Source organism: Diospyros lotus, chromosome 6 (genome assembly GCF_014633365.1).
Source record: "Diospyros lotus cultivar Yz01 chromosome 6, ASM1463336v1, whole genome shotgun sequence".
NCBI classification, from domain to species: Eukaryota; Viridiplantae; Streptophyta; class Magnoliopsida; order Ericales; family Ebenaceae; genus Diospyros; species Diospyros lotus.
In genome coordinates, this window is record NC_068343.1 from 1,163,474 (window position 1) to 1,187,947 (window position 24,474).

Sequence of the window (24,474 nt, forward strand, 5' to 3'; positions counted from 1 at the left end):
CCCTGTCAAAAATTTCAAATCAACCAGCCAAACTGAATCATCAGCAGCATATGATCATCATCAAGCCCATGAAATTTAAAAAAATTAGAACGTTAGGGAGGTTGCTTAATTTGAACATGTGGGGCCAAGAGACAAAGCTGAAAAAGACGGAAGCTCTTCCAACATATGGACCACTGCCAACAAATAAAAAAATTGGGTCTTCTTCACTCTTTCTTTCTTCTCCAAGCCTGGCCTACTGCTGGCAGCTACTTTTTGGCAGGAGACAGGGCTAAAAGCGTTTTTAATTTGAATTTCAAATTTAAAGCGTCCTTCCATAGAGTAGGAAACTAAACGAAAGCTGAAAGTTGGAATTTTGAGCTTCACATTCTGCGAAGAAGCCATGGGAGAGTCAGCTTGTCTCATGCATGCATTCTCCTATGCTTCTGGCATATCCAATGAGGCCAAGCAGGTCAGTTTTGAATGCCCATTGCCTGATATACATGTGTGTGTGTGTATATATACACAGAAGTATCTTTCCAATTATTGATATCTGGGTTCTGTAAATTCAGTTAAGTGGGTAACTGGTTTTGTAATTTTCACCTTTTTCTTCATCTTGAAGGCGATGGGCTCAATTGAAAACGGCATAGTGGTTAGAAAATTAGTTAATTTTGTTCCTGCAAGGTTTGAGCTTGTGAAATTGCTAGAATCAAGAACTGGGTTTGGGCTTCTGAGGTTGCAAGCTCGAATTACTGCAAAAGTGTTTGATAAAATGCGTCTTCTTTGACAGGGAAACCCCATGCATGCTCTTGGGGACTCGATCTCCTTCGGGAGGTTCATGACAGAGTCATTATCTTGGGACAAATGGTCAGCCTTCTCGCAGAACCGTTACGTCGAAGAGGCTCAGAGGTACGCTCAGCCAGGATCAGTGGCCCAAAAGAAGGCCTTGTTTGAAGCTCATTACAAGAAAATTGCAGCCAAGAAGGCAGCAGAAGCCTTGCTTCAGCAGGAAAATGATTCTCGAAGTACAGATCTTCACTCCATTGTAAATGTTCAGGGCTGCAATGCTGCTGCAGAAATGGAGATTGGGGAGGAGAAGAAAGCGGAGATAGTAGCAGAAGATGCAGCTGCTTTGGAGAATCCAATGGAGAGTGAATCTGTAAAGGAGATTGTGAGTGTAGTGAAGCAGAATACGGCTCCTGAGAAGAGCATGGAGCTTATTGGCAATTCAGTCTCATCTTCACAATTGGAGATACCTTTGTTGAAGGTTATTTGCTCTGATATTGAAATTGAGTCTTGCTTTCAGTTTATAATACTAGTTTAGTACCTCCAATTAATTGTTTTTGTTGATAAAATAGCAGGGTTTCAAGTCCAGTCAAGAGGCTTCTTCGCCTTTGACCAAGAAGAAACCGGCATTTGCACCTTCAAAACCATGTATTCAGCTTAAAGAACCCAAAGTTCAAGCTTCACCTGCTAAACCTGCAACTTCCCATAACCACAAGAAAGGAAGCAGTGTTACTCCAATTACCAGGAATAATTCCCCGAAAGGCTGTGTGGATAAGAAGAGATCGACTTTGAATTCACTGCGTTCGCTAATTTATGCTACTCCTGCCAAAGAGCCGGACAAACCCACAACCCCAGCTGCTCGAAGAGCTGGAAGCTCAAGAGTTGCTCCCAGCTCTTATAAGGCATCTAAAGTTCACGAAACTCCTCTAATGACTCCACTAACGGTGATTCTTGTAACTTTTTGAGTCAATCCAATTCCAATTCATTCTTCAGAATTGCTTTCCAATTGCCAATTTCTTCCTGACTGGTTCCATGCTCTCTCTGCAGGGTAATAACAATGGCGCATTCAAGAATGCTTCTGCAACCCCTCGATCAGAAAATAGAAGGTTCCTGGTCTCTTTTTAATCCCCCCAAAAAAGGAAAAACAATGGAAGATCCCGTGATTCTTTGCCTGTAGTTTTGCCATTTCATGTAGTTTTCTCATAGTTTCATGTGTACGTATTCCAGCTGCTCCAAGTCCTTGAGTGCCTGCAGAAACAAATTACAGTCACCAACTTTATCTGTTCCTTTCAACTTGAGGACAGAGGAAAGAGCAGCCAGAAGAAAGCAGGCAAGCCTTGGCCCCTCTTGTTTTCTTCTCCTCTTTTCTTCACTTAAATCTGATCTCTGCATGAAGGCAGACATTGTCTTAAGCCTTCTTCTGTTAATTCTTTCAGAAGCTTGAAGAAAAATTCAATGCCGACGTGGCACAAAGGGTCCAGCTGCAGACAAGACTAAAGGTCAGGGTTTCATTCCAATCATCATCTTAACGGTGACATAATTCCCCTTTTAGAAGCATCTTATTAAATAATTTATTTCTTATCTCACTCTCAGCCTATTACCATAAATAGGTTCTAATCTTAGCATGTTAATCTCTTCTTCCATACAGGACAAAGCAGAAAACGAACTCCGAAAACTGCGTCAAACTCTCTGTTTCAAAGCCCGGCCACTCCCTGATTTTTACAAGGAAAGGGAAACACCCAAGAGTCAGACAAAGAATGCCAAGGTATTTCCTTCTGTCATTTCGACTATTGGTAGTTTAGTACGAAAGAGGTCTTGAAACTCTGGAGTATGTTATTTGGTCTTGTGAATCCGTAAATCAAACTTAAGATTCATGGTGTTATAGATCCTGTTGCAGAACTTAAACAGTGTCTTATATCTTCCAGATTCCCTTAACTCATCCTGAATCACCCAAGCTAGGAAGAAAGCCACGTTCCAGCAGCAGCTCATTGCAAGGTAAAGGCTCTCTACGTCCAGGAACACATTCCACCAAGAGCATTGGCCATAAGAATGCCCAGAAAAAGAACAGTCAGATCCCAAACCCTGGAATGATGATTACCCATGAAAACACTTCTCCAAACATTCAGCGTTATTCATCAGCAACTGAATGATTCATCATCAACCGTTGCTTTCACAAGCACAGGATAGATTGCCATAGAGATGGCTTGTCTCAGTATCATTTAGGAATCCAAATATTGTAAATTTCTTTTATCTGTTGCCCGGACACCTCTGTTAAGGGTTTGTTTTTATTTTTATTTTTTGTTTTTCTTTTTTCACTTTTTCTTCTGGGTTTTGGCATTGTTGCACAAGTTAAGAGCTCTGTCCTGCCTCATGATCAGTAAGCATACTGTATTGATATTTAAAACTTATGGCAGGAATTAATAAATAGATGAACAGATCATAAGCCTATAATGCATATTCAATCTCCATGAAGCCTTAATGGATCATGACACAGTTATGCAGTTTATAGCTCCATTTTGCAAATGAAAGCATGGTAAACTGTATACTTCGATCAATCAGTGAAATGCTCACTTTATTCAAGAAGGTTTCTATATCGATTAAAGAGTCACAATGTACATGATGTCATTTTCTATTAGAGATTTTCCTATTAACTGAACACACAGAAGCTGAAATCTTCCTACATATACTGCATGCAGCACACCTAATTCTCTTAAAAATCAACTAGAGCCTTGCATCTTTTGTCCATCTCTTCAAGATGTATTCACCAGGAAGCACTTTTATATTTCTGTAATCAAGCACCTTCAATGCATGGCTACACAACACCCCAACAAACTGAAATTTCATACAGCTGCAGCCAACTGAATTCTCATCCAAATTGAATATCACAGTGTACTCTCGCACTTGCCCATATATGCTGACTTTGTACTCAAGAAATGGTAGATTTTCTGTACATCGGTTAACGACAATATTGAGACAATCTTCGTATTCTTGCTGAAACAACTCAAAGATCTTCGGTGTGTAAACATCCCTTGCACGCCTCAATAGAATCACATCCCCCAGTAGTCTTGGCATGTGTTGGCTCATGTCATAACTAGCTTCTAATTCTTTGTAGCGCCAATCATTCACCACCCTTCCAAAGTGCTTGAAAAATTGAAGTACATCTAAGTCAGACTTTAGATACTTCTTCAAGTTAGTATTGAGACTCTCTGAGAGTTGGGCGCTTTTTATGTCAGCATAAAATGCATGTCTCCCATATGGCATCGCCCATCTCTCTCTTTCTCTAAATATGCCATCCAACCATTCATTTTCCCAAAGATCATAGACTTCCAGCATCGCCTTCCATGCATCTATAAACTCTTGCTCCTCATCATGACTAAAAATGCAGCAACTTAAATCATTGGCAAAAGAATCCAACTGCAGAATTACCTGGCTAAGATGCTTTAGTGCATTTTGGTACACATGCCATGCACATAATCGATGGTGTGTTTCTGGGAATACTGAATCGATTGCTTCAGCCATTGCTGGATCGTGGTCAGTGAGGATTGTCTTTGGCTTCTTTCTTGACATTGCCTCAAGAAATGTCTGGAATAGCCATTTAAAAGATTCAAAAGTTTCATCATACAAAAGTGCTGCACCAAAGATCACCATCTGCTTGTGATGATTTACTCCAATGAATGGTGCAAAAGGTCTACAATCTTTGCTTAGCCTGTAAGTTGTATCAAAGCAAACAACATCACCAAAATCACCGTAGTCCACCAGCATCTTTGCATCAGCCCAAAAGAAATTGGTCATTTGACCTTCTGCATCCAGTTGTATGGCATAAATGAAAGAAGGGTCTTTTAACTCCTTGTTTTGAAAATATTGAAGAATACTTTCTGATTCCCCCTGCTCCATACCCCTAATACGTTTGGCAGGTAGGCTCTTTTTAGAATCTCTGTGATGACAAACCAAATTCTCTCCATCTCTAACTGGCTTAAATGCCATACCAGAGGCTGACATTGCCTGCAAGACAAAACCATCTTTTGTGGTTCCTACAGATTGACCTGCAGCTAACCTCTTTTGTGATCGTAACATGCGAATTCTATAAGGGGGAACAAGCTCATGATTGTGGTTTTCTTCAAAATGAGTGATACGGTATTTACCATCAGGTTGACGTGCAATGATTAGTTGTGCCAAGCAACCAATTCTTGTTTCCTTGCGAGGTCTCTTCAAATTTGAATCCCTTTTGTCCTTTTGTCGAAAACCTTCTCTAAAACAAGTGAACCTTCGAGATGCCACAGCACCATCTACCTTACTCCTATTTACATAATCCTTCCGAACACTAAAACCTACTTGTCCAGCATATGAATTATAGAATTCATAAGCATGATCTTCTGAGTCAAACCCCATTCCAAGTTTTGGTACCCCTTCTATCAAAGAGTTGTTAGCTAATTCAGCTTCAACAGCTTGAGCAAAAGTTATTCTCCTCTGCGATGGTAGCATATGAGCTGTATATGGTGTTGCCAGCTCATGATTGTGTTTTGTTTCGTAATGGGTGACACGATATTTACCATTAGGTTGACGTGCAATAGTCATATGTGCCAAACAACCTGTTCTTGTTTCCTTTTGAGGCTTCTTTGCATTCAGGTCACGCTTAGTAGGTCTACAACCTTGCTTATAACAAGTGTACCTTCTTGATACCACCACACCATTTATTCTACTTTTATTTACAAAATCTTTCCTGATACTGAAACCTTCCAAAGCAGCGTGTCTGTTATAGCACCTGTATGCATGGTCTTCTGATTCAAACTCCTTACCAATCTCTGGTACAACACATTCATCAGCTTCATCTTTTCCAGGAGAATGACTGCACCTAGGTATTCCCAGTAGTGGGTCATCTGGGCAGTGACTTTCCTGCTTACTATCCATTGAGACTATCAGACTGTGAGCTGTGTGCTCATCGTCAGTATCCAACACGTGCTTGTGAAAAGATAAAACTTCTGGACTCTGGCACTGGGGGTTGACATACATGTTCATCCAATTTTTACCAGCAGATGAACATTTTGAACTTTGATATGCAGGATTACCATTGATGTCAGCTCTATTCTAAAAAATGTAAGAAATTTTTGCATCTGAATATGCATTCTCATCAATGTCAGCAACATTCTCGTCAGTAGCTGAAACATTTAGGCTTTGGCACTCGAGCTCCACATCAATGTCTGGGCCAGACAATGGTTGGGATATGTTCTCCGCTTCCTCCTCAGTGGGGTGGCTTGTTATATCAGCTTCACTACCATCCATGGACCTACTTTATGAGGAAGCACATGGGTGAAAGATGATAATGAAAGAATAAGAAGACTAACATTTCATCATTGTCAATCTATCATGCAGATCACACACTAGTTATGAACATAATTTCCACAGAAAATGTTGAACATGAATATCTTTGTCCACTAGACCATCAAATCATCAAGCTTAAAGCATATGACTGAATAGATTTTCATTCCTCCAATCACCATAGTTTCTCACTAGTGACAAAGAAAAAAAAAAAGAAAAAAGGAAAGGAACAAAAAGGAGCAACGGCGTACTCTATTACTCCGCTTTACCACTGCCAATAATTACAAATCATTTTTCATTTTCGTACAGCATGCATGCATACCTCGTTAAACTTCTAACTTATATAAGAAACAAATTTATTATAAACATCCCAAATCATTACATAAGAATATTATGAGTTACCATGCAAAGAAAATGATTTTCTCAAGATCTTCAATAGGAAATAACATAGAAAAACCCAAGCAAAAATCTCAAAAGTACGAGAACAAAATAAGAAATGAGCCCAGTTCTTCCAATATCAATTGAGCCCTTCTTGTGGGTATAACGCATCAAATGCAAAGACAGAGGCTAAAACGATCTGCGGATGTATCGAGTTCAAAGGAAACCCAAAAGCAGTATCATAGTTCTGGCTCCAAAGTGAGATGAAAATACACCCCCCCCCCCCCCCCCCCCTTTTTCCTAATTTCCAGAAGAATCCAGTTTTCCCATGCGCGCGCGCTCGCGCGCACACACACATATATAGACGAGAAATTGACGAACCAAATGCTCAGATTTTTGGTGCGGGGCTCAGAAGAGAGAGCGACCCTTCTTCCTAAACTTCATCGTGATTCAGTGCTCAAAAACAGATAAGTAGATCCCAATTAATGAATGAATCAAACGTGCAGACGAAGGGGAGAGAGAAACCTGAGAGATGAGGTATCGCCTAAAAAGACGCGGTGGCGGGCCCTTGAGAATCAGAGGCATACAAACAAACTTGAATGCACATATGAAAATGTAGATATGAAGAGCGAAATGGAGGAATCTGTAAAAGGAATTCTTCTAATAGGGCTTCAACCGGATCGAAGTGAACAGTGAACTGATAGAGAGAGAACAGTAGCCTCCGCGAGTTCGCGGCTTCGTTAGGGGACTGAAATTAAAATTTATAAAAAAATTAAATTAAAAATTAGATTGATTCAGTCCAATCTCAATCACTGGACGAAATCGAAATAATCGAACCAAATCGATCAAAATTAGTGGTTCGGTTCAACTTATAGATTAGTTTGATTTAGTTTTCAAATTTATAAGTGTTTCGATTATTTTAATTCGGTTTAATTTTTTTATTAAAAAAAATTAAAATAATCAAATAAATCAAAATGTCAAAAATAATGCCATTTTTGACCAAATTAAGAAGTAGAGAAACAGAAGGGTTATTTGTAAGTTTGTTTCAATTTTTTCAATTTAAGCAACTATTCGATGGGATCAATTCGATTTTTGAAAAATGTTGAATTTATTTGATTTGAGTAATTTAATTAGTTTGGTTACATGCTCGCCCCGATCAATTGGTATAATTAATAATCATACCGAATCGATAAAAAATAATAATTTAATTCTATTCAATTTGTAGAGCTATTAGGTTTAGTTTTTAAATTAAAAATTTTGATTATTTTGATTCGGTTCATTCTCTTTATTGAAAAAGGTTAACATAATCGAATTTATCAAAATGTCAAAATGATGTCAATTTTAATATAATTAAAAAGTAGGAAGAGAGCAAATTCGGCAGAATTGTAGAAGAAGAAATTGTTCAACATAGTAGAAGGGTTATTTTCTTTTTTATTTATTTTTTTAATTTTTTATTTTGAGCAACTATTCGATTGGTTTGATTTATTTTTTTAAAAAAATTTAATTTATTTAGTTTGAACAATTTAGTTGGTTCAATAATTGAACTGACCGAATGCTCATCACGATCAATCAAGAACAAAAATATCATATTTATAAATAATTTTTATAGATTATCTTGATGTATAAAGTTTATACTAATTTTATTTAAAATTAATAATAATTCACAATATTCTTTCTAAAATTAATAACAGATAAGCTCATAAGAATGAATTATTATTAATTGTTGTTAATTTTAGATAAACCTGTTATAAATTTTATTAGTTTGTGAAAGTCCTTTGTCAAATTTATTTGTAGATATAGCGTCTTCAATATAACGATGTATGTATATACTTATGCGTTATATAAACTGCATGCATATATTGTTGTATTTAATCGCTTTTTGGTCCAAAATCAATATCGGATTAGACCAAACTGCAGATTGATTTTCAAACCCTATTTCTGTTTTTTTTTTTTTTTTGTTAGTACTTTTAAGTATATATAATAATTAGATAAAGCAAAAATTGGCCAGGCCACAACACCACCAAGCAGAAACCTTTCCTTCATTTCTCGAGCTTTTAAGGGAAAGTGACAAAAGCCAGCAGAGCTCAACATCAATCCTCTAAGGAGCTAGCCCTGTCTGCCAAGTCTGCCGTTGCCAGCATTCGTTATTATTATGGATTCAAAAGCATCATAATATGCTATCAGCCCTCCTCCAGATCCCTAGATTGCTGCTGATCAGGCACCTACAGATAAGATGATAATGAGTTTCTCTACAGTTACAGACTTACAGTCCCACCCTTGCTTCAATTTCCATCTGCAACAACAGCTCTCTCAGCTTAATTTGTTGAAACCCAGGATGCAGTACCCCCTTCGGTTTTCAGGTAATTAGCAAGACGTTCAAAATATTGATATGTAACTAACACAAACCACCATATATTTCAACTCAAATGCTTCACAGAGGTAGAAACAGCTTAATATATAAATGGTACTTGCTATGCTTTCACATCGTTCATGATCACTATGAGTTTTGTCTCTAGGGTTCAACTCTTTTGTGTGCAAGGGAACAATGAGTGGCAGGTAAAATTATACAATGTCAGACCTATTTACATGGAATTATGAAGTTTAAGAAAGCATTTATTCAGATTCAAATAGGTGGCTAGACATTTTCTGGGTCTTGGCCATGAGGTGAATCAATGAGTGGCTCCTTGCTTACCACAGAATCAAGATCAGGAGTGGTGGCTGTTTTCTTGGCAGGATAGAGCACATAGTGTTGCAGGATGAAGAGGAGGTCGAAGAAGATAGAGACCTGCAAATGTTCAATCCACAGGAAAATTTATGCATCATAAGGAAGGGGGGGAATAATAACAGTTTGCATGAAGTAAGTAGTCCATCTAGTTAGTCCAAGCACACTGACAAAAAAAAGGTAAAATTCACTGGTCACTTTAATCATTTCTTTTTCATCTTCCTTCTTATATTCTCAATATAATGCAATATTTTGTTTTCCTTTTTTATATGATAATTCATGTTATGTCATGTTTTGTTGCGGAGGAAAGATCACTAAGGGGAATCATAAAGTTTATACTACTAAACCATCTTCTTCAAGACCAGCAAAACAAAAAATAGAATTGAATAAGGTTTCATATTTCACTTTCCTGTTTTCCTCGGGTTTTCCAGGTACCCCAGCAAAGGGTAAACCCATTCGCGCAACAATATTTCACTAAGATATAATTTTCTTAGTAACTACTGTATGGCCTAGATTTTCTTATTCTTTCTTTTTCTTATGGGTGTGAGGTGGGTATTCTTAAATAAGTTAATAAGCAGATTTTAGGTAATTGTAAGGATATATTTACAAACAAAACTACAAGAATAATGCTTCCATGAGAGTATTAATAGCAGTCTAGAGAAAGCTAAGAGTGTTACATACCAAAGATAGCAATGTCTTCCCAATATTTCCATAAAAGTTTACCCAGGAATCTGAAACACACAATCAGCCAAATTTTGGATTAGGGACAAGGTGTGATTTAGATGACAATACCTATTTTGTTCTCTGCAAAAGCCAGTATTTGCACATGCACACAGACAATGCAATATTAGGAATAGATGACGTACTCTGATCTATAGACTGCACAGCCATCTGACCATAATTTGCCAGCCCTCCAAATAGATCAAGCAAAATGTTGCCTATGCTGAATCCAACAGTGCTCTTCCTCCGGAAGTTCATAATTGCCTACAATGCATTCCATCCTTCAGTAATAGATACAATAGATCAAGAATTTGAAAATATACTCTTAATTGCACTACAATTTGAACGAGAGCAAAGTTTTTGCATCAAAGCAATTCTATCTTCAGAAACCAAATCCAGAAAAAGGAGGCCTTGAACCAAAAAAAAAAAAAATCATGTATGACAAAACAAGAAATGATTGCTCCTAAAGATGAAAAATGAACCCTGATGCCTCATTACCAAGGCTCACATGAGATAAATAGGTCCTTTAGCAAGTTGAAAATCACGTCACAATGATCCTGAAGAAGCATTTGGAAATCCTATCGGTGTTAAAACACATTCCACCAGAAAAAGTAGAAAAAACATTCATTGGTCACTTAAAATTGCCTTTGTTTTACATTTTTTTCCCTCAGGAGGTGTAAAGGTAGATTTGCAAGACATTCCCAAATGAAGGGGACAGTTGGTTAAGATTTGAATAATTATTTCTGGTTTTAAAACCACAAACTTGGAATAACACATTTGGCATACCACTTCTAGAAACTATTTTCAGCCAGTCTATCTCAAAAGCCTTAATTTTAAGAGAATAACAAAAAAAAAATGTTATCATCTGTTCCAAAATTCATTCCCATACCAATATGTAAATTATATCAAAATGATTGGTTTTTCAGAGCTTTCCTTATTTTTAAATTTAAAAACAACAAAATGAAAATACAGAAGCATTAGCCGAACAAGGCCAAATTACTCTTTTCTAGATTCCTACCTCCTCTTTCCATGAATAAATGTATACCTCTCACAGTAACATATAGAAAGTCATAATGTTTAGATAAATTTACAAAAATTTGATTGTTCAACTAAATAACCACTGCCAGTGGCCCATCTTGCTCAGAAATTTGACAATGATCTATGGGTATAACAAGAGCTGGACCTAGTTTGCTTAAATATATGACATTTTGAACCACCAGGAGAAACGTAACTACATTGATGAAAAAGAGCTATAGATGTAGTTAGAGATACAATTATTGGCTATAATTCTGGTTAAATAAGGGGCTTGAATATGGTGCTATAGGAAGCAGTTTCATATGTAGTTCCAATTTCATATGTAATTCTTGAAATTATATATGATCCAAGAATATCCTGATTAAGCTTAAAAGGTTCTCTCATATATGTGGGAGTGAAACTGAACTTGGAGGTCAGGATATAGTAGTGGCAAAATTCAAATTTGCAAGAATCTTAGGTGACTACCACTGACACTAACCCGCCCCTTAAGAAATGGAAAAAAATTCATATATCACTATCAGAGATCAAGAAAGAAAAGTAAAGTATGTGCTCAGATGGACTCTGAACGAGGCCGTATTCAAGACTCATGTGGAAGCATTTTCATCTAGCACAAAAATAGTTCAAATGGGAAGAGATTGTAACCTGAGGAATATATTTGATGACTGTCATAACAACCTGCAAGGTGCTGCAGCAAAATTGAAATTATACAATATAAGAGAGTAAATTACTAAAAATTAACATGAAATCAAACTTTAGAACAACAAAAGACTGCAAACTGCATCTGCAATGTTCAAGAGAACAAAGTTTGAAGCAGAAGTTTAATACAGTTCTGAGCCCAAAAGCCTTGCAGGGAGAAGTTAACTCCCTATTTGAACAATTATATCTCATCATGTCATGGAATATGATGATTCATTTATTATGAGCTACTAACAGTGGCGAGAGATGGGGCATGTACTCCATTGTGGCCAATCACGTAAAGACTAATAATAAAGGCTGAAAATTTGATTGTGGCAAAAGTTTTATCAATTGGATATGGTTTGTCATAATCATTCCATAACCCGCTTGAGTCTTGGGGATGGGGAGAGATATGAAGGGAAAATAGAAAAGAATGTCTTACTTAAAACAGGAGACTAGCCAAAGCCAGGAATGTCCTGGCAAAGCTATGAACACACAAATTGCTGCAGATAACCAAGCAACAGATACAATTGCAATACAAGTCTTTGAGACCCTCTGATTTCCACGCTGTAAAAAAGATCAATACAAGTGCAATATTAATGCTGATGGCAGTATCTTCAATCTATAACATGTACCAAGTTCAGATGCCATTTTGGCTATAAAAAAGCTGACAATTTGGAAGGTTTTAATTCACTTGTAGAAAATTATGGAAGTGCTAATTTGGCCGAAGCTTAAATAAACATTTATTTCCCAAACTGCAACGCATGTAGAATGACATTCGAAAATACTAAAACCAATTGAAATAAAAGAAATGCTTACACTTAGCAAAAACGAAATACTCACATCATAAATTATGATTTGGAACAGGGTATATGCAGTGAGAAGAACAGCATGTGCTGAGAAAGCTACATCATTTGCAGCTACAGGTATCATCTGCAGCGAGAACGAAAAGGATGTAATAAACCCTTCAAATATTGATAGGACAAAATGTAACTCTCCAAGCAGATTCGAGAACTATCGCAGTTATCATCAACAGTAAGAATGATAAGGATATAAAATCATAAATAAACCCTTCAAATATAGATAGGGCAAGGTGTATGTCTCCAAGCAGGCTCGAGAACCATCTGTGCAACGATCATTAACTCGTGTGGATAACTCGGAGCCATCCGGAAGCAGGTTGCAGTGCACTAAGAAAAGAAGGAACACTGAGGCAGAATAATTTTTTTTTAATTATACGGTACTAGCTTCAAGAACTTCTGTCAAAATAATGAGGCCGAAAGCCTCATCAAAGGAAGAAATCATATCCACTTCTATGAATTTTGGAATTATCCAACAGCCTCAAAAAAGCCGTTGGATGTTGGGTTTTACCATGCCTGTCTTTCGAGTACAGGAGGAGGCATGAAAAACTGGGATCGTATCAAGCCCTCAGCCAGGTCTCGCAGTTGTCTAAGGCGGCCCGGCTGAGTAGTGATTTGCTTAGTCCAACCGGGAAATTGAAGAAGAAAACCCAAATTTTCCTCTTGTGAGCGTTTTTCTCAGCAGCCAAACGTCTCAAGGGAATAAAGAAACACACACAAAATAATTCCATAGAGATTTCTATTAAGCACGTATATGTAGATACTGATAGGCAGAACGCAGAGAACAAACCTCATTGAAACCATATTTCTGACGGTACTGCTTCTGAACTGCAGAGCTGAAGAAGAGGGAAGCATTGTAGATGAGATAGGAAGAGTGCTTCGTCAAATTCAGCACCACAAAATCAAAATTCAGTCCTACCACACTGCATTTCGCGCCGAAAAAGGAAAAAGAGTCAACAATTTAGGCATTAACTATGCAAAAACGTTTCAGAAATTCACGGAATTGGAGCGAAGGGAAGGGGAATCGAATTGGGGGCACCTTTTCCTTCGAAAATTCAAGATGACTTGGGGGTAAAAACTGACGGACCAAGCGACGAAAGCAGTCCATCCGAAAACGTTGTATACTACCTCCATGGAGACGGAATTCCACGCCATTTTCTCTCTTGGTCGCACGCCTCCTCTCTCGCTTTTCTCTGATTTCCAACAGAATTTCGCCTGATTCCGGCGATATTTATTGTGATTGCGTTGAGATCCCTCCGGTTAGACAACGACCATCGATCCACTCCCCAACGAAGGAGGTACTTAATACATATACATATATATATATAGGACAAATATATGTTTTATAATTTTTTTTTGTTTAAATGCTTTAATTTTTATTATTTTATTTATACTTATAAATTATGTAATTTTGAATTAATTACACATTTTATTACAGTTATATCTGACGTATACAATGCATGCGTGCTAAAATACAACAGGCAATGAAACAAATGCAAGCTGTCGGGAGACAACTAACGAAGGCATTGACGACAAGCAAAGACAGAAATAAAGAGGTGACTTCGTTGATGACTTTGTCTTTTCACTTTCTACCTTTCTCAATTGACGATAACTTGCAATTGTCATCTTCACTTGCTGTGGACTCTTTTGCCTGTCGTTGGGAAAATGAAGTCGCATCTAACTTTCTGTTTTCCTTAATCAACGAGAACCTATAATTATTGCCTTCACTTGTCGTATCTTGATAACTTGCATTTGCCTTGTCGCTAACCATTGAAGAAAGAAATTATAATGAAGATGGTAGTTAGTTTGCATGCGTGTGAAGAGTAATTTAGGTATTTTATTCCGAGTGGATCAATTATAAAAAAAATGTGTAATTAATTTAAAATTATATAATTTAAAAATATAATTAAAATAATAAAAATTTAAATATTTAAATAAAAGAATGCGTAAGTGCAAGATTAAAATATATATTTGATTGTATTTAAATTATTAAAATAAAAATATAAAATTTACGAATTAAAATACAATAAATATATTTTATATTTAAAATTAATAATAATTATGATATAACATTTCTGTTTGGGAAAACAATATTATGGTTGTACCTTATGTTGGGAAATCAAATGTGCAACTGAAGTGGAGGAAATGGGAATCTTTCTCAAATCATAATCGAAGTTGAGGAAATGTCATCCGGCACGAAAGTTAAAGCGCTATCCTGAATAATATTCAATTCAGGAATGGCCTTTGGGTCTTACTTCTTAGCCATTGCGTTGCGTCTTAAAATGTCCAGCTTTTTATCATTTATGGGAATGAATCTGGACAACACGTATCCCCAGGTGCATTTCTCAAAACCCAACAAAAACAAATAAATAAATACAACAGATATCGAGAATAATAAGCATAAACAGTGCTCCATCATCCACCCCCACGTTATTGACTGTTACAAGTAAGCATAAACAGTGCTCTCTTCACAGAAGAAGACTACGTCTAAATGCCATTTAGAAGCTGAAGCTGCTTGATGTTTGTGATTTGCTTTCCAGGGTTGAGTCCTTTGGGGCAGGCCCGGGCGCAATTCAATATTGTATGGCACCGGTATAGCTTGAACTCGTCGCATATTGCATCCAGCCTCTCCTTGGTATACTCATCCCGGCTGTCCATTATCCACCTGCCCATTATAACAAGAACTCAGTTCCATCAACAGAATATGTATCTATCTAATGTTCAAACAAAAAGAATACAGTTATGACAAGGTAGAGAACCGATTGGGTCTTGAATTTCTTCACTAGTAGTAAAGTTACAGTTTTCCATTTCAATTTACAGGGCAAGAGCTTTCCATTTCATCACGGTAAGCTTGTTCCATGTAGTAGACCAAATGAATCGGGAAATTTTAACTGCAAAAGCACTGACTAGTGACTACTAACTATATAACCTATTTTACCATTACAAGCCTTTCTTTATTGAGCCCAAAAGGTAATTCCATTCCATCATATTACCTCGCTATAAATAAATAAGACTTAACTAGGATTCTTCTGTAGCTTAATTAAGAAGAACTTTAACAGGTGACAACATATTAAGCTGCAGTTATAACAAAAGTGAATTAGCTCAAGACTCAGCTGTTTCAAGCCTCTAATCAAGAAAATTACTAATGTACTTCCTTAGTACTCTAGATTTTCTGAAAAGAATCAATGCATATTAGTCACGATCACAAGGGCATATTAGTCATAATAAAGTACATGTATTAGTTAATTATTATACCTTGTTGCTTTACCTGTTTGTAGCCTAGAGAGACCGGTAATTGTGGAATGATATTTTGAATTCCGTCTTCTCTCTCTATCTCCTCTATTCTCCCTCAATTCCCTTTGTATCTGTTCTCTCTCATTCCATTTCTGCTCTCTCTCTCTCTCTCCCAAATTCTTCTCAATTTTCTTTCTAAACCCTAGCCCAACCCGTGACACTAGTAAGTACCAATCACGTATTTTCAGCCGTCTCTTTCATTGTTCTTGAAGCTTGTTAAAGAGAAAGTTAGCAAATACATCGAATTCGTGTGTTTTTCATAAGACATGACTAAATGGGGCTGCCTACTGGGACAAGACAGCACATTTCTAATGCCAATAGACAAAGATTTGAACAAATACAACTCAAAAACAATAGTGAAGATAGTAGAACTCATAAACACAAGTTTTGCACGTATATAATTTCAAGGACAATAACATAAATAAACTCCCAAAGGATCATTCTATGCACCATTAAACCTAAATTTTCGATGCCGTTTAGATGTATGAATGGTGCTCTCACTCTTGCAATAACTTGAGAGGCAAGAAAACTGAATATCCCTTTGCAAGTGTGAACATTCGTGGAGACACAACAGTGGTGCAAGCTCCATTTCAACTCAACATGGAGATTATCGTGCTAAGTGAAAACAAAGCTCAGCAACAGATAATTAGGAGCTTCAAGTAGAAAGCCAAAAAATTCAATAGGAGAACATCCCAACCAGCAATCAGTTCAATAGACCTAAAGGCATATTTCTCTGAAAGATGGGTCTCAAGTAGTGCGGCTTAGTATGCTCAGAAAATAATGAAATGCTGCTGCCTCTTGCTTCCCCCCAACTACTCGCGAGCAAACTATATGAGGCATTTGAAGAAAGCAAAATATAGCAACAAAACTAGGCATTTGAAGAAGAAGAGTCATTACCGATTAGCATGGAGGAGAGCAGCGGGGCCGAGATAAGACTCGGGATTCCACCAGTAGCTAGGGCAGGATGTGCTACAGCAGGCACACAATATGCACTCGTACATCCCGTCAAGCTTTGCTCTGTCCTTCTTGCTCTGCAGAATCTCCTTCCCCCGAACCGGCGGCGGGCTCTTCCGCTTCAACCACGGCTCAATACTCTTGTACTGGTTGTAGAAATTGGTCATGTCCACCACCAGATCCTTGATTACGAACATGTGCGGCAAAGGCATGATCGTCGAAGGCGGCCCCTCCGGAATCTTCGTCAGGCAGGCCAACCCGTTGCAGCCGTCAATGTTCATCGCACACGACCCGCAAATCCCTTCCCGGCACGACCGGCGGAAGGTGATGCTGGGGTCGATCTCGTTCTTGATCTTGATGAGTGCGTCGAGTACCATCGGGCCGCATTCTTTGAGGTCGATTTGGTAGTCCTGGAGTTCGGGCTTCACTGGGTTGTCCGGGTTCCACCGGTAGATTTGGAAGGTCTTGAGTTTGGAGTTGGGTCGGGCCTTCGGTTCCACCTGCTGCGCTTGGGCTTCCGACGCCTGCGCTCGGACACACACCATCTTCGCCGCCGGCGACGACTGAAACCTAGCCACTGCTCGTCGGACCAATCCAGTGGCCATAACGCTGCGTTTCGAGGGGGAGAGAGAGAGTGAACGAAGGTGATGACGATTGGGTGTTTCGGGCAGGGACTGTCAGGTGGGTTGGAAGGACGGAAAGGGGCTCTATAAATGTATACAGGAACCGCCATTGGCGAGGAGAAATAGGGTAATTATGGGGACGCTAGGGGGATACGACTGGAATTAGGACTGACATTAGCGGTCATAAATTGATTTCGTAAGCATTTGATCTTTGTCGTGGACATGTTGAACTCCAATTGGGGTGGTGATGACGTGGCAAGGTTTGAGCCGTTAGGTCAAATTGGTAGCGTGGAGTGCTCGTGGAACGATCAGCTCTGATTCGCCGTTAAAGTGAACCGACCCCGTCACCGTCATTTTAAGGTTATAGATGAGTCAGTCCAGTCGTCGGTGAGTAAGTTAAAGTTTGATTTGATAAAAGATTGTTATATTTGGTTTGTTAAGCTAAATGAATCGTGTTTTAAGTTTAATTTTAAAATGGGTTCAATTTAAATAGAATAAAACTCGTCTTATTAAAATTAATAAATATATTCAATTAGAATATTGTGAATTGTGAATTCTAATAGATTCGATTAGAAGTTCATAAATTAACTTGATTAAAAATTTGCGAATAATTCATAAACAATTTCGTCTATAAATATATTAATATATTTATTTATAATTTTATAAATTAATATTTGTTAATCAAGATATATACTAAAAAAAAGTGAGATACAAAAAGTATTTCGAATAAAAGTGTTTTTCATTATATTTGTTAAATTTTTTAAAAAGAAATCATATGACTTTTTATCTTAAACTTTCAATATAAATTTTTCTCACCTCCTTTTAGATAATTTATCTTGAACTTTACAAATAAATTATTTTGATAGAGATTTATTTTACTCATTTTAACAAACACTACCTAAATATATTATTTAACATAAAATTATTAAACTTTAAATTATTATAATAATATAATTAAAATAAATATATATTAAAATTATTATATATATATATTAATTTAATCATTTAACATCATATAATATATGTATATGTAATAAAAAAATAAATTTAAGCAAAATAACAAATTTTAGCAAGCCCAAACTCGCCAACAAATGCACCAGCTCGTGTGGAGATCCAAGGGCGAAACCATGATTTTGGTTCAATGAAGACAAACTTAAATACAAAAATAAGATAATAATGATAATATTAAAATAATTTTTTATTTTTACAATTGTTAGTTATAGTTTTTCATACTAGAAATTGCAATTGTTCAAGAAAGTTATATTGATTATTTGAATATTTAGACTCGTCAAGACCACAAAAGACTAGTTTTTACCGTAGAAAAAGTCGAACACAATCAATTGATACATTTAGACAAATTCAATAATCACACAGTGTTTGTTCTAACTGTCTGAAGAAAATTATATCAATATTTTACTACTGATTCATAAAAGTTTCACAGTTGTTTCGAACTTAATTATATGCACTATTAACATCTCCAACATGAACTTAAAGTTTAGCTTTTTTTAAAAAAAAATTATAGAACTTTTCTTTTACAAAAGAATCACCAACTCCTTATTTTCTATTATTTGTTTTAAAAATATAACAATATAAGTAAAATACGACATTTTTGCTCATACTATATTCCAATTAATCACCAAATTCATTAAACCAAGCTGAAATGAATCATCTTGATTTCAAGACTGACACAAATCTCTTTGCATATAAATTCTTTTAATTTGATCTTAAAAATTAATATTATAATCCATTATTATAGTTCTTAGCTTGAGATCCATAAGAAGTTGTGCAATATCAATTTTCTCAATTATTTGTTAATTTGTTCATTTTCTTTAATATAAATTTCTTCCATGCTTACTTTTTTTGTTTCACAATTTTTTTCAATACTTAGTTTTATTTGTATCATCATTGTAAAAAAATAAAATTATGAGCAAATTGTAAAAAATGTCGTCATGGTTACTATTAAGCCATTATATACTTTCTTTCTTTAATACTTATTTTTTTATTTCTAGTAATAAAATATATTATATTTTTTTTTCTATTTTTAATAATAAATTAATGTAAAAATAAAAATTTAAAAAAAAAATTGGCCCAGTGGGGGCAACTGCCCCACTGGGCCTTAGGTGGCTTTGCCCCTATCGAGATTGAGCGTCAATCTTTTGATAAGCTAAGCTCGAGCTCCATTTCTATGAATAAAGTTTGAATTTAAAAACTAACTCGCAAATCGAGCCGGACCTTAGTAAAGTTCAACTTGACTTGATTCAATTACAATTCTAGTTGTTTGTTACGTGTCAAAAAATAAAAAAATAAGTAATAATAATTATTTAAATGAATAAAATTTTAAATAAAATAAATCTTTGTATGATAATAAAGTTGTTTCACAAATTAAAGATTATAAATTTAAATTTTATAACACTAAAATGTCCTATTTACGTATATAATAGTATAGATGTAGGTCCTATTTACGTATATAAAATGTCCTATTTATAACACTAAAGTGTTAAATTTTATAACACTTTAATTTTCCAAACAGCGATAAAATGCGAAAGGGAAGCCAAGAAGGAGATGTTAGCACTAGCCCGATTCTTAGGAATTAGTTTGATAAATAATATACATTTGTTGCTGATGTTACGTGGCCCAACAAGCCCATTTTCGAAAGGCCCACAAGAAGATAAAATCCTCCGAGACCTTTTTGGGTGAAGGCTCCCCCATGAGACCCCCTCGGCAAACCTATAAAAGAGATCCTAAGAGACTTTTTCAGGCAGCCCGAGTCATTTTTCTAATATTTTGAGGGCTGTTTGTTAAAATGAGTAAGATAAGGTGGTATCAAGATAAGATTGTGATGTTTTCTGGATCAAGATATAGAATAATCAAGATAAAAGTGAGAAACATTCTAAGATTTCTATCAGACTGTTTGTTAAATTTTTTAGAATCTATTGATAATTGTATTTTTTCTTTCCATGTGTTTGTTAATACATATAATAAGCACCAAGATAAGAGTTTTTTTTTATCAAAATATCCCTATTATCAAATTTATGATTAAAATAGTATTTTATGATTAATATGAATTGTCAAAAAAATTAAGATTAAAATTAAAAATAATATTTTATTTTTCAAATTCATGTCCAAAAATAAATTTAAAAAGAGTTGAAAAGAGTTAAATAAAATATATATAGAGAGAGAAATTTAAATTTTAAAAATCAATTAAATGAATAATGTCATTTAAATTTTAAAAATTGTCAAAACATATAATAATTTAAAAATATATTAAAAATATTAATTATAAGAGTTAAATAAATAAGGTTTTTTAATAAATTTAAATCTTTAAAATGCACTAAATGGCATTAATTATCTTACAAGGGGAGGATAAGTAATTCAGCCTTATCTTGAAAGAGCAAGATAAATTTATCCGATGGGAGAGGTTGGATAAATTTATCTTAAAAGGGGGAGATAAGAGGTCACGTGAGACATTTTTCGGAAATGATCAGATAAGGTTAACAAACACGTTGGAAATACCAAACATCCGGAATGCTTCCCATATCTAACATTTTCTCCCTCTTATCTTGGTTAACAACCACCCGCTCGTGTATTTGATTACACATATTTATTATAAAAAATATGTAACTATTATAATATTTTTTATGGAATCAATTAAATATCCTTAATTTTTCTATGAAAAATGTGTATAGTATAAACATTTAAAATTTCTTTCCATTGAATTCATTTTCTAAGGAGGTGGGATAATTTTTGTTTTCTAAGCAATATTATCGAGAATTAAATTTTAGGTAATGTAATCAAACACACCCTTAATACAAATTATTACTTTTAAAATATTCTTGAAAGTGAATAAATAATTTCGAAATTATGAAAAATCTCGTCACTTCTCATTTAACGTCTTAGAGGTGACTCACTTTATCTAGATAGACAAAAAAATATAACACAAAACACATTACTTTCTCTTTTAATTTTTAAAAAATTAATTTAAATATCAGGCAAACTGTGTGATAGATGCTCCACGCTCTTTGTTTTACTAATTTTCAAAAATTGAATGTTTTTTCACAATTATAAATTTGTTGTTGTATCTCAATAATAACAGATAATTGTATTTTATTTTTAATAATTAAATAATTTTATTAATGAATAATAAATACATCATGTTTGAAATCACCTAATTATTTAAGTTAAGTATAAGGAAATGATTAACATTGCCAAATATTAAAAAATTTGAGATACATCTCCCACGTTTGTAGATCCTACCACCATTTCCTGCGCCCTCTCACCCAAAGACTCGCTCGCTCTCTCTCTCTTTCCCTCTCTTTCTCTCCCTCGCTCTCTCTGGCATTCTTCTTCTCTTGCAGAGCTCCTCCAATCTATTCTCCTATCATGGCGGCGGTAAGTTCGTTTCTCATTTCTGTCCCCTTTCCTTGTTACCGTTCATCGTATCAGACCAGGTTTCGTTTCTGTGCGATCGATTGATCAATTGTACAGAGGCCATGTATGTTTAGGTATTGACAATGGTGATGATCGTGATCGTTTTCAATTGAATTTCCTGGAAATTAATTTGTCAGATCTTAATCTTTATCTGCATTAAACACATTTTTACAATTAATCTTAGTCGGAGAGATCAGATTCGGCGATCTAACAGCAACTGCTAGATCGATCGAAACTGTTCCAGGAAGACTTGCATTTAGTGTTCTTTTCTCCTACAATCAGTAGGATTATATCTTGATCTACAGCCGATTTAAAAACTTGAATGCATTTGTGGCCGGCAGCAAAATAAAGGTAGGCCGTTGCCAAAGTTCGGCGAGTGGGATGTAAACAATCCAGCCTCGGCCGACGGTTTCACGGTCATATTTTCCAAGGCTAGAGATGAGAAGAAAACCACGGGAACTGCCGCCCATGCCGCACCGCTATCACAGAGGAACGATATTTCGGCCAGACAAGACCAAAATTTTCAGCAACCCCCACCGGTAAGATATCCTGCTTTCTTAAACCATGCCAATCTAATGAGTCATCAACGTGTTACAAAATTGTTCGCTCCTACTTTTGTTCTGTAGGAGAAGAAGTGGTTTTGTTGTTTCTGAGACAATGCTCGTCACTTCCGAGACGCTGCGGCGGCGGGGGGGTTTGGGGTTTGTCTGAAAGGCAGGGAAAGCAAGATTACATGTGATCTGTAGGGAAGAGGCGTCAAGCATGAAAAAAAAGGGCCAACACTTCGCTTAATATCTAGCTGATTGGAACCTCTCGTTGGGTCTCAGATGCTTATTTGTCAATTCTACATGTTCTAATACAAATTCTGGCCCATATTCTGCCATTTGATGTGTTATAGCCAATAAGCTTTGTACCAAATCCAACTGACTTGTGTGCTTTTCAAAAGAAGAGCTTCCTTTGCAAGATTTTATTCAGAGAAAATGGATCCAAACGATCCTCCTTCTATTTCTTGCTAAAATTAGTTCATATTTGATAGTTTAATTTCATCATTTCCTTATACCACAAGCAAACATGTACACTGCCATTTGATGTATACTTCTAGAGCAGAGAACACAAGACCTAAACCAGTGCTGGGCAGCACAACAAAACGATGGAAGTTGAAGACTTTTGCTGCTGCATCTCGGTTCTTGAGATGACGGTTATACCAACACGCAGATTTATATTTTACAATCCAATCCCCTGTTTTCATCTAAAGTATCACATTTCAAAAACCCAAAATTCAAAGTTTTTTTTGAGAATATGCAATCAATATAGCTTTATCAAAATCAATGCCTACTTTGAGCCACTCATACAAATGGCGATGGACCCGAGCATTGATAATTCAGTTACACTTTTTTATTAAATCCTTGTTAGTAGTAAAGTATGATAAACTCCACACTTGTTAAACTTGAGTTTTATGGTTTACATGACTAAAGCACTACTATTAGGCCATAGAAAACAAAAAGAAATTGCTCTTAACACAACTCAAATCCCACACACAACTCAAATCCCACACTTCTTGTGCCCTAAATCAACACGTCTTGGATATTTAGTCTACCATCCTAACGACGGAAGAAGTGGGTTTAACATTAACGCGCAAATGGGATGTACATAAATCTTTTCAAAACACATTGCATATTTGAATTGACTTTTAAAGGGCAAAACATGAAAATTATTCTATTTTTTTCGGGGTAAATTTATAGTTTATTTAATTATTTCAATTTTGGCAATTAAATCCAAATGAGTTTAATGAGGTGTAATTTTATCTAATATATAAAATCGATTTAGAGAGAGTATATTTATTTTGACTTGACACGTCAAGTGTTATATAATAATAATATTTATGAAAATTAGCATTATAATAAGCATCGATTCAAAGAGGCAAATATTTCTGCCCTCTCCGTTTCCCTATGAATCTTGGTGCATGGAATATTAGGGGTCTGAACATTAGTATATGATTAATTGGTGCATATATATTAATAAGAAGGCTTGTAGATGGAGTGGTCACGCGTGAAGGCGTGGAGCCATGTGGGCCCATGGGTGCGTGCGGCCATGAGGGCGCATGAGCCGGCATGCGGCCACGAGGCCATGTGCAGCCATGTAGGGTGGGAGTAGTGTAATTTAGTGGGTTGGTTTGTTTGTCATGTGAGTTTGGGCTGAAAAAAAAGGAATTAGAGATGAGATTGTTTGAGAAATTGAGTTTTGTTGTATCATATTTTTTGGTATATGAGAAAAAGTGTTTGATGCAAAATCTATCCTTGTGAAAATCATATTTCAAAATAAGCTTTCATATTTCGAAACAATGCATAAAAAATTTTAGGCGTGAATGCTCAATTGTTTGAAAGAATCCAAATGCATGTGTGATGTTTCGAAACCAAGTGTTTATGTTTCGAAACATTGTTCTTATATGTTTCTCTAGATGTTTTGAAATGATCTTGGTCTAAGTTTAAATGTTTGCTAAATCTGCATATTATATTTTGAAACCTATCTTGAATTTAAGAAGTATGTTTCGAAATCTACCCTATTATGTTTCGAAACCTATGTCTCTGTCTGCAAAGCATTCAAACGTTTTTGAGTTGCATATGTTTTGAAAGAAGTTTTTGAAGTATGTTTCGAAACCTCCGACTCTCTGTCAGTAGAATATTTTCAAAACCAAGAAGCATGGGAGCTA

The 24,474-nt window shown here is 35.8% G+C and overlaps 5 protein-coding genes across 8 annotated transcripts; 2 read left to right on the forward strand and 3 right to left on the reverse strand.

The window, feature by feature from the left end:
* The first annotated feature begins 84 nt into the window (after positions 1–84).
* Positions 85–3,056, forward strand: LOC127803783 (protein WVD2-like 7). Of its 3 annotated transcripts, none has more exons than XM_052340263.1 (8): positions 85–448; positions 767–1,243; positions 1,335–1,706; positions 1,810–1,868; positions 1,990–2,092; positions 2,199–2,261; positions 2,411–2,527; positions 2,688–3,056. In XM_052340263.1, the coding sequence occupies exons 1-8, from the start codon at positions 380–382 to the stop codon at positions 2,910–2,912; spliced, it is 1,485 nt and encodes a 494-aa protein (XP_052196223.1). In that variant the 5' UTR covers positions 85–379; the 3' UTR covers positions 2,913–3,056. The 3 variants fall into 3 exon arrangements, with proteins under 3 accessions (XP_052196223.1, XP_052196224.1, XP_052196225.1); XM_052340264.1 differs by having other exon boundaries at positions 108–448; positions 1,338–1,706; XM_052340265.1 differs by lacking the exon at positions 85–448 and adding an exon at positions 538–628.
* A 269-nt stretch (positions 3,057–3,325) lies between these two features.
* LOC127803782 (protein FAR1-RELATED SEQUENCE 5-like) lies at positions 3,326–7,209 on the reverse strand. 2 transcript variants are annotated; one of them, XM_052340261.1, is made up of 2 exons: positions 6,982–7,209; positions 3,326–6,046 (listed from the first exon to the last, which is right to left on the reverse strand). In XM_052340261.1, the coding sequence occupies exon 2, from the start codon at positions 5,776–5,778 to the stop codon at positions 3,484–3,486; it is 2,295 nt and encodes a 764-aa protein (XP_052196221.1). In that variant the 5' UTR covers positions 5,779–6,046; positions 6,982–7,209; the 3' UTR covers positions 3,326–3,483. The 2 variants fall into 2 exon arrangements, with proteins under 2 accessions (XP_052196221.1, XP_052196222.1); XM_052340262.1 differs by having other exon boundaries at positions 3,326–6,049.
* A 1,677-nt stretch (positions 7,210–8,886) lies between these two features.
* LOC127803029 (cystinosin homolog) lies at positions 8,887–13,759 on the reverse strand. The gene is made up of 8 exons (XM_052339028.1): positions 13,505–13,759; positions 13,256–13,388; positions 12,452–12,541; positions 12,051–12,175; positions 11,576–11,618; positions 10,045–10,162; positions 9,860–9,909; positions 8,887–9,241 (listed from the first exon to the last, which is right to left on the reverse strand). Exons 1-8 carry the CDS (start codon positions 13,618–13,620, stop codon positions 9,092–9,094), a joined length of 825 nt encoding a protein of 274 aa, XP_052194988.1. The 5' UTR covers positions 13,621–13,759; the 3' UTR covers positions 8,887–9,091.
* Positions 13,760–14,575: 816 nt separating this feature from the next.
* On the reverse strand, positions 14,576–17,416 carry LOC127803292 (succinate dehydrogenase [ubiquinone] iron-sulfur subunit 2, mitochondrial). The gene is made up of 2 exons (XM_052339407.1): positions 16,657–17,416; positions 14,576–15,130 (listed from the first exon to the last, which is right to left on the reverse strand). The coding sequence occupies exons 1-2, from the start codon at positions 17,316–17,318 to the stop codon at positions 14,953–14,955; spliced, it is 840 nt and encodes a 279-aa protein (XP_052195367.1). The 5' UTR covers positions 17,319–17,416; the 3' UTR covers positions 14,576–14,952.
* Positions 17,417–21,596: 4,180 nt separating this feature from the next.
* LOC127804710 (protein NOI4) lies at positions 21,597–22,758 on the forward strand. Its single transcript, XM_052341660.1, has 3 exons — positions 21,597–21,725; positions 22,106–22,303; positions 22,391–22,758. The coding sequence occupies exons 1-3, from the start codon at positions 21,717–21,719 to the stop codon at positions 22,415–22,417; spliced, it is 234 nt and encodes a 77-aa protein (XP_052197620.1). The 5' UTR covers positions 21,597–21,716; the 3' UTR covers positions 22,418–22,758.
* The last annotated feature ends 1,716 nt before the right edge of the window (positions 22,759–24,474 follow it).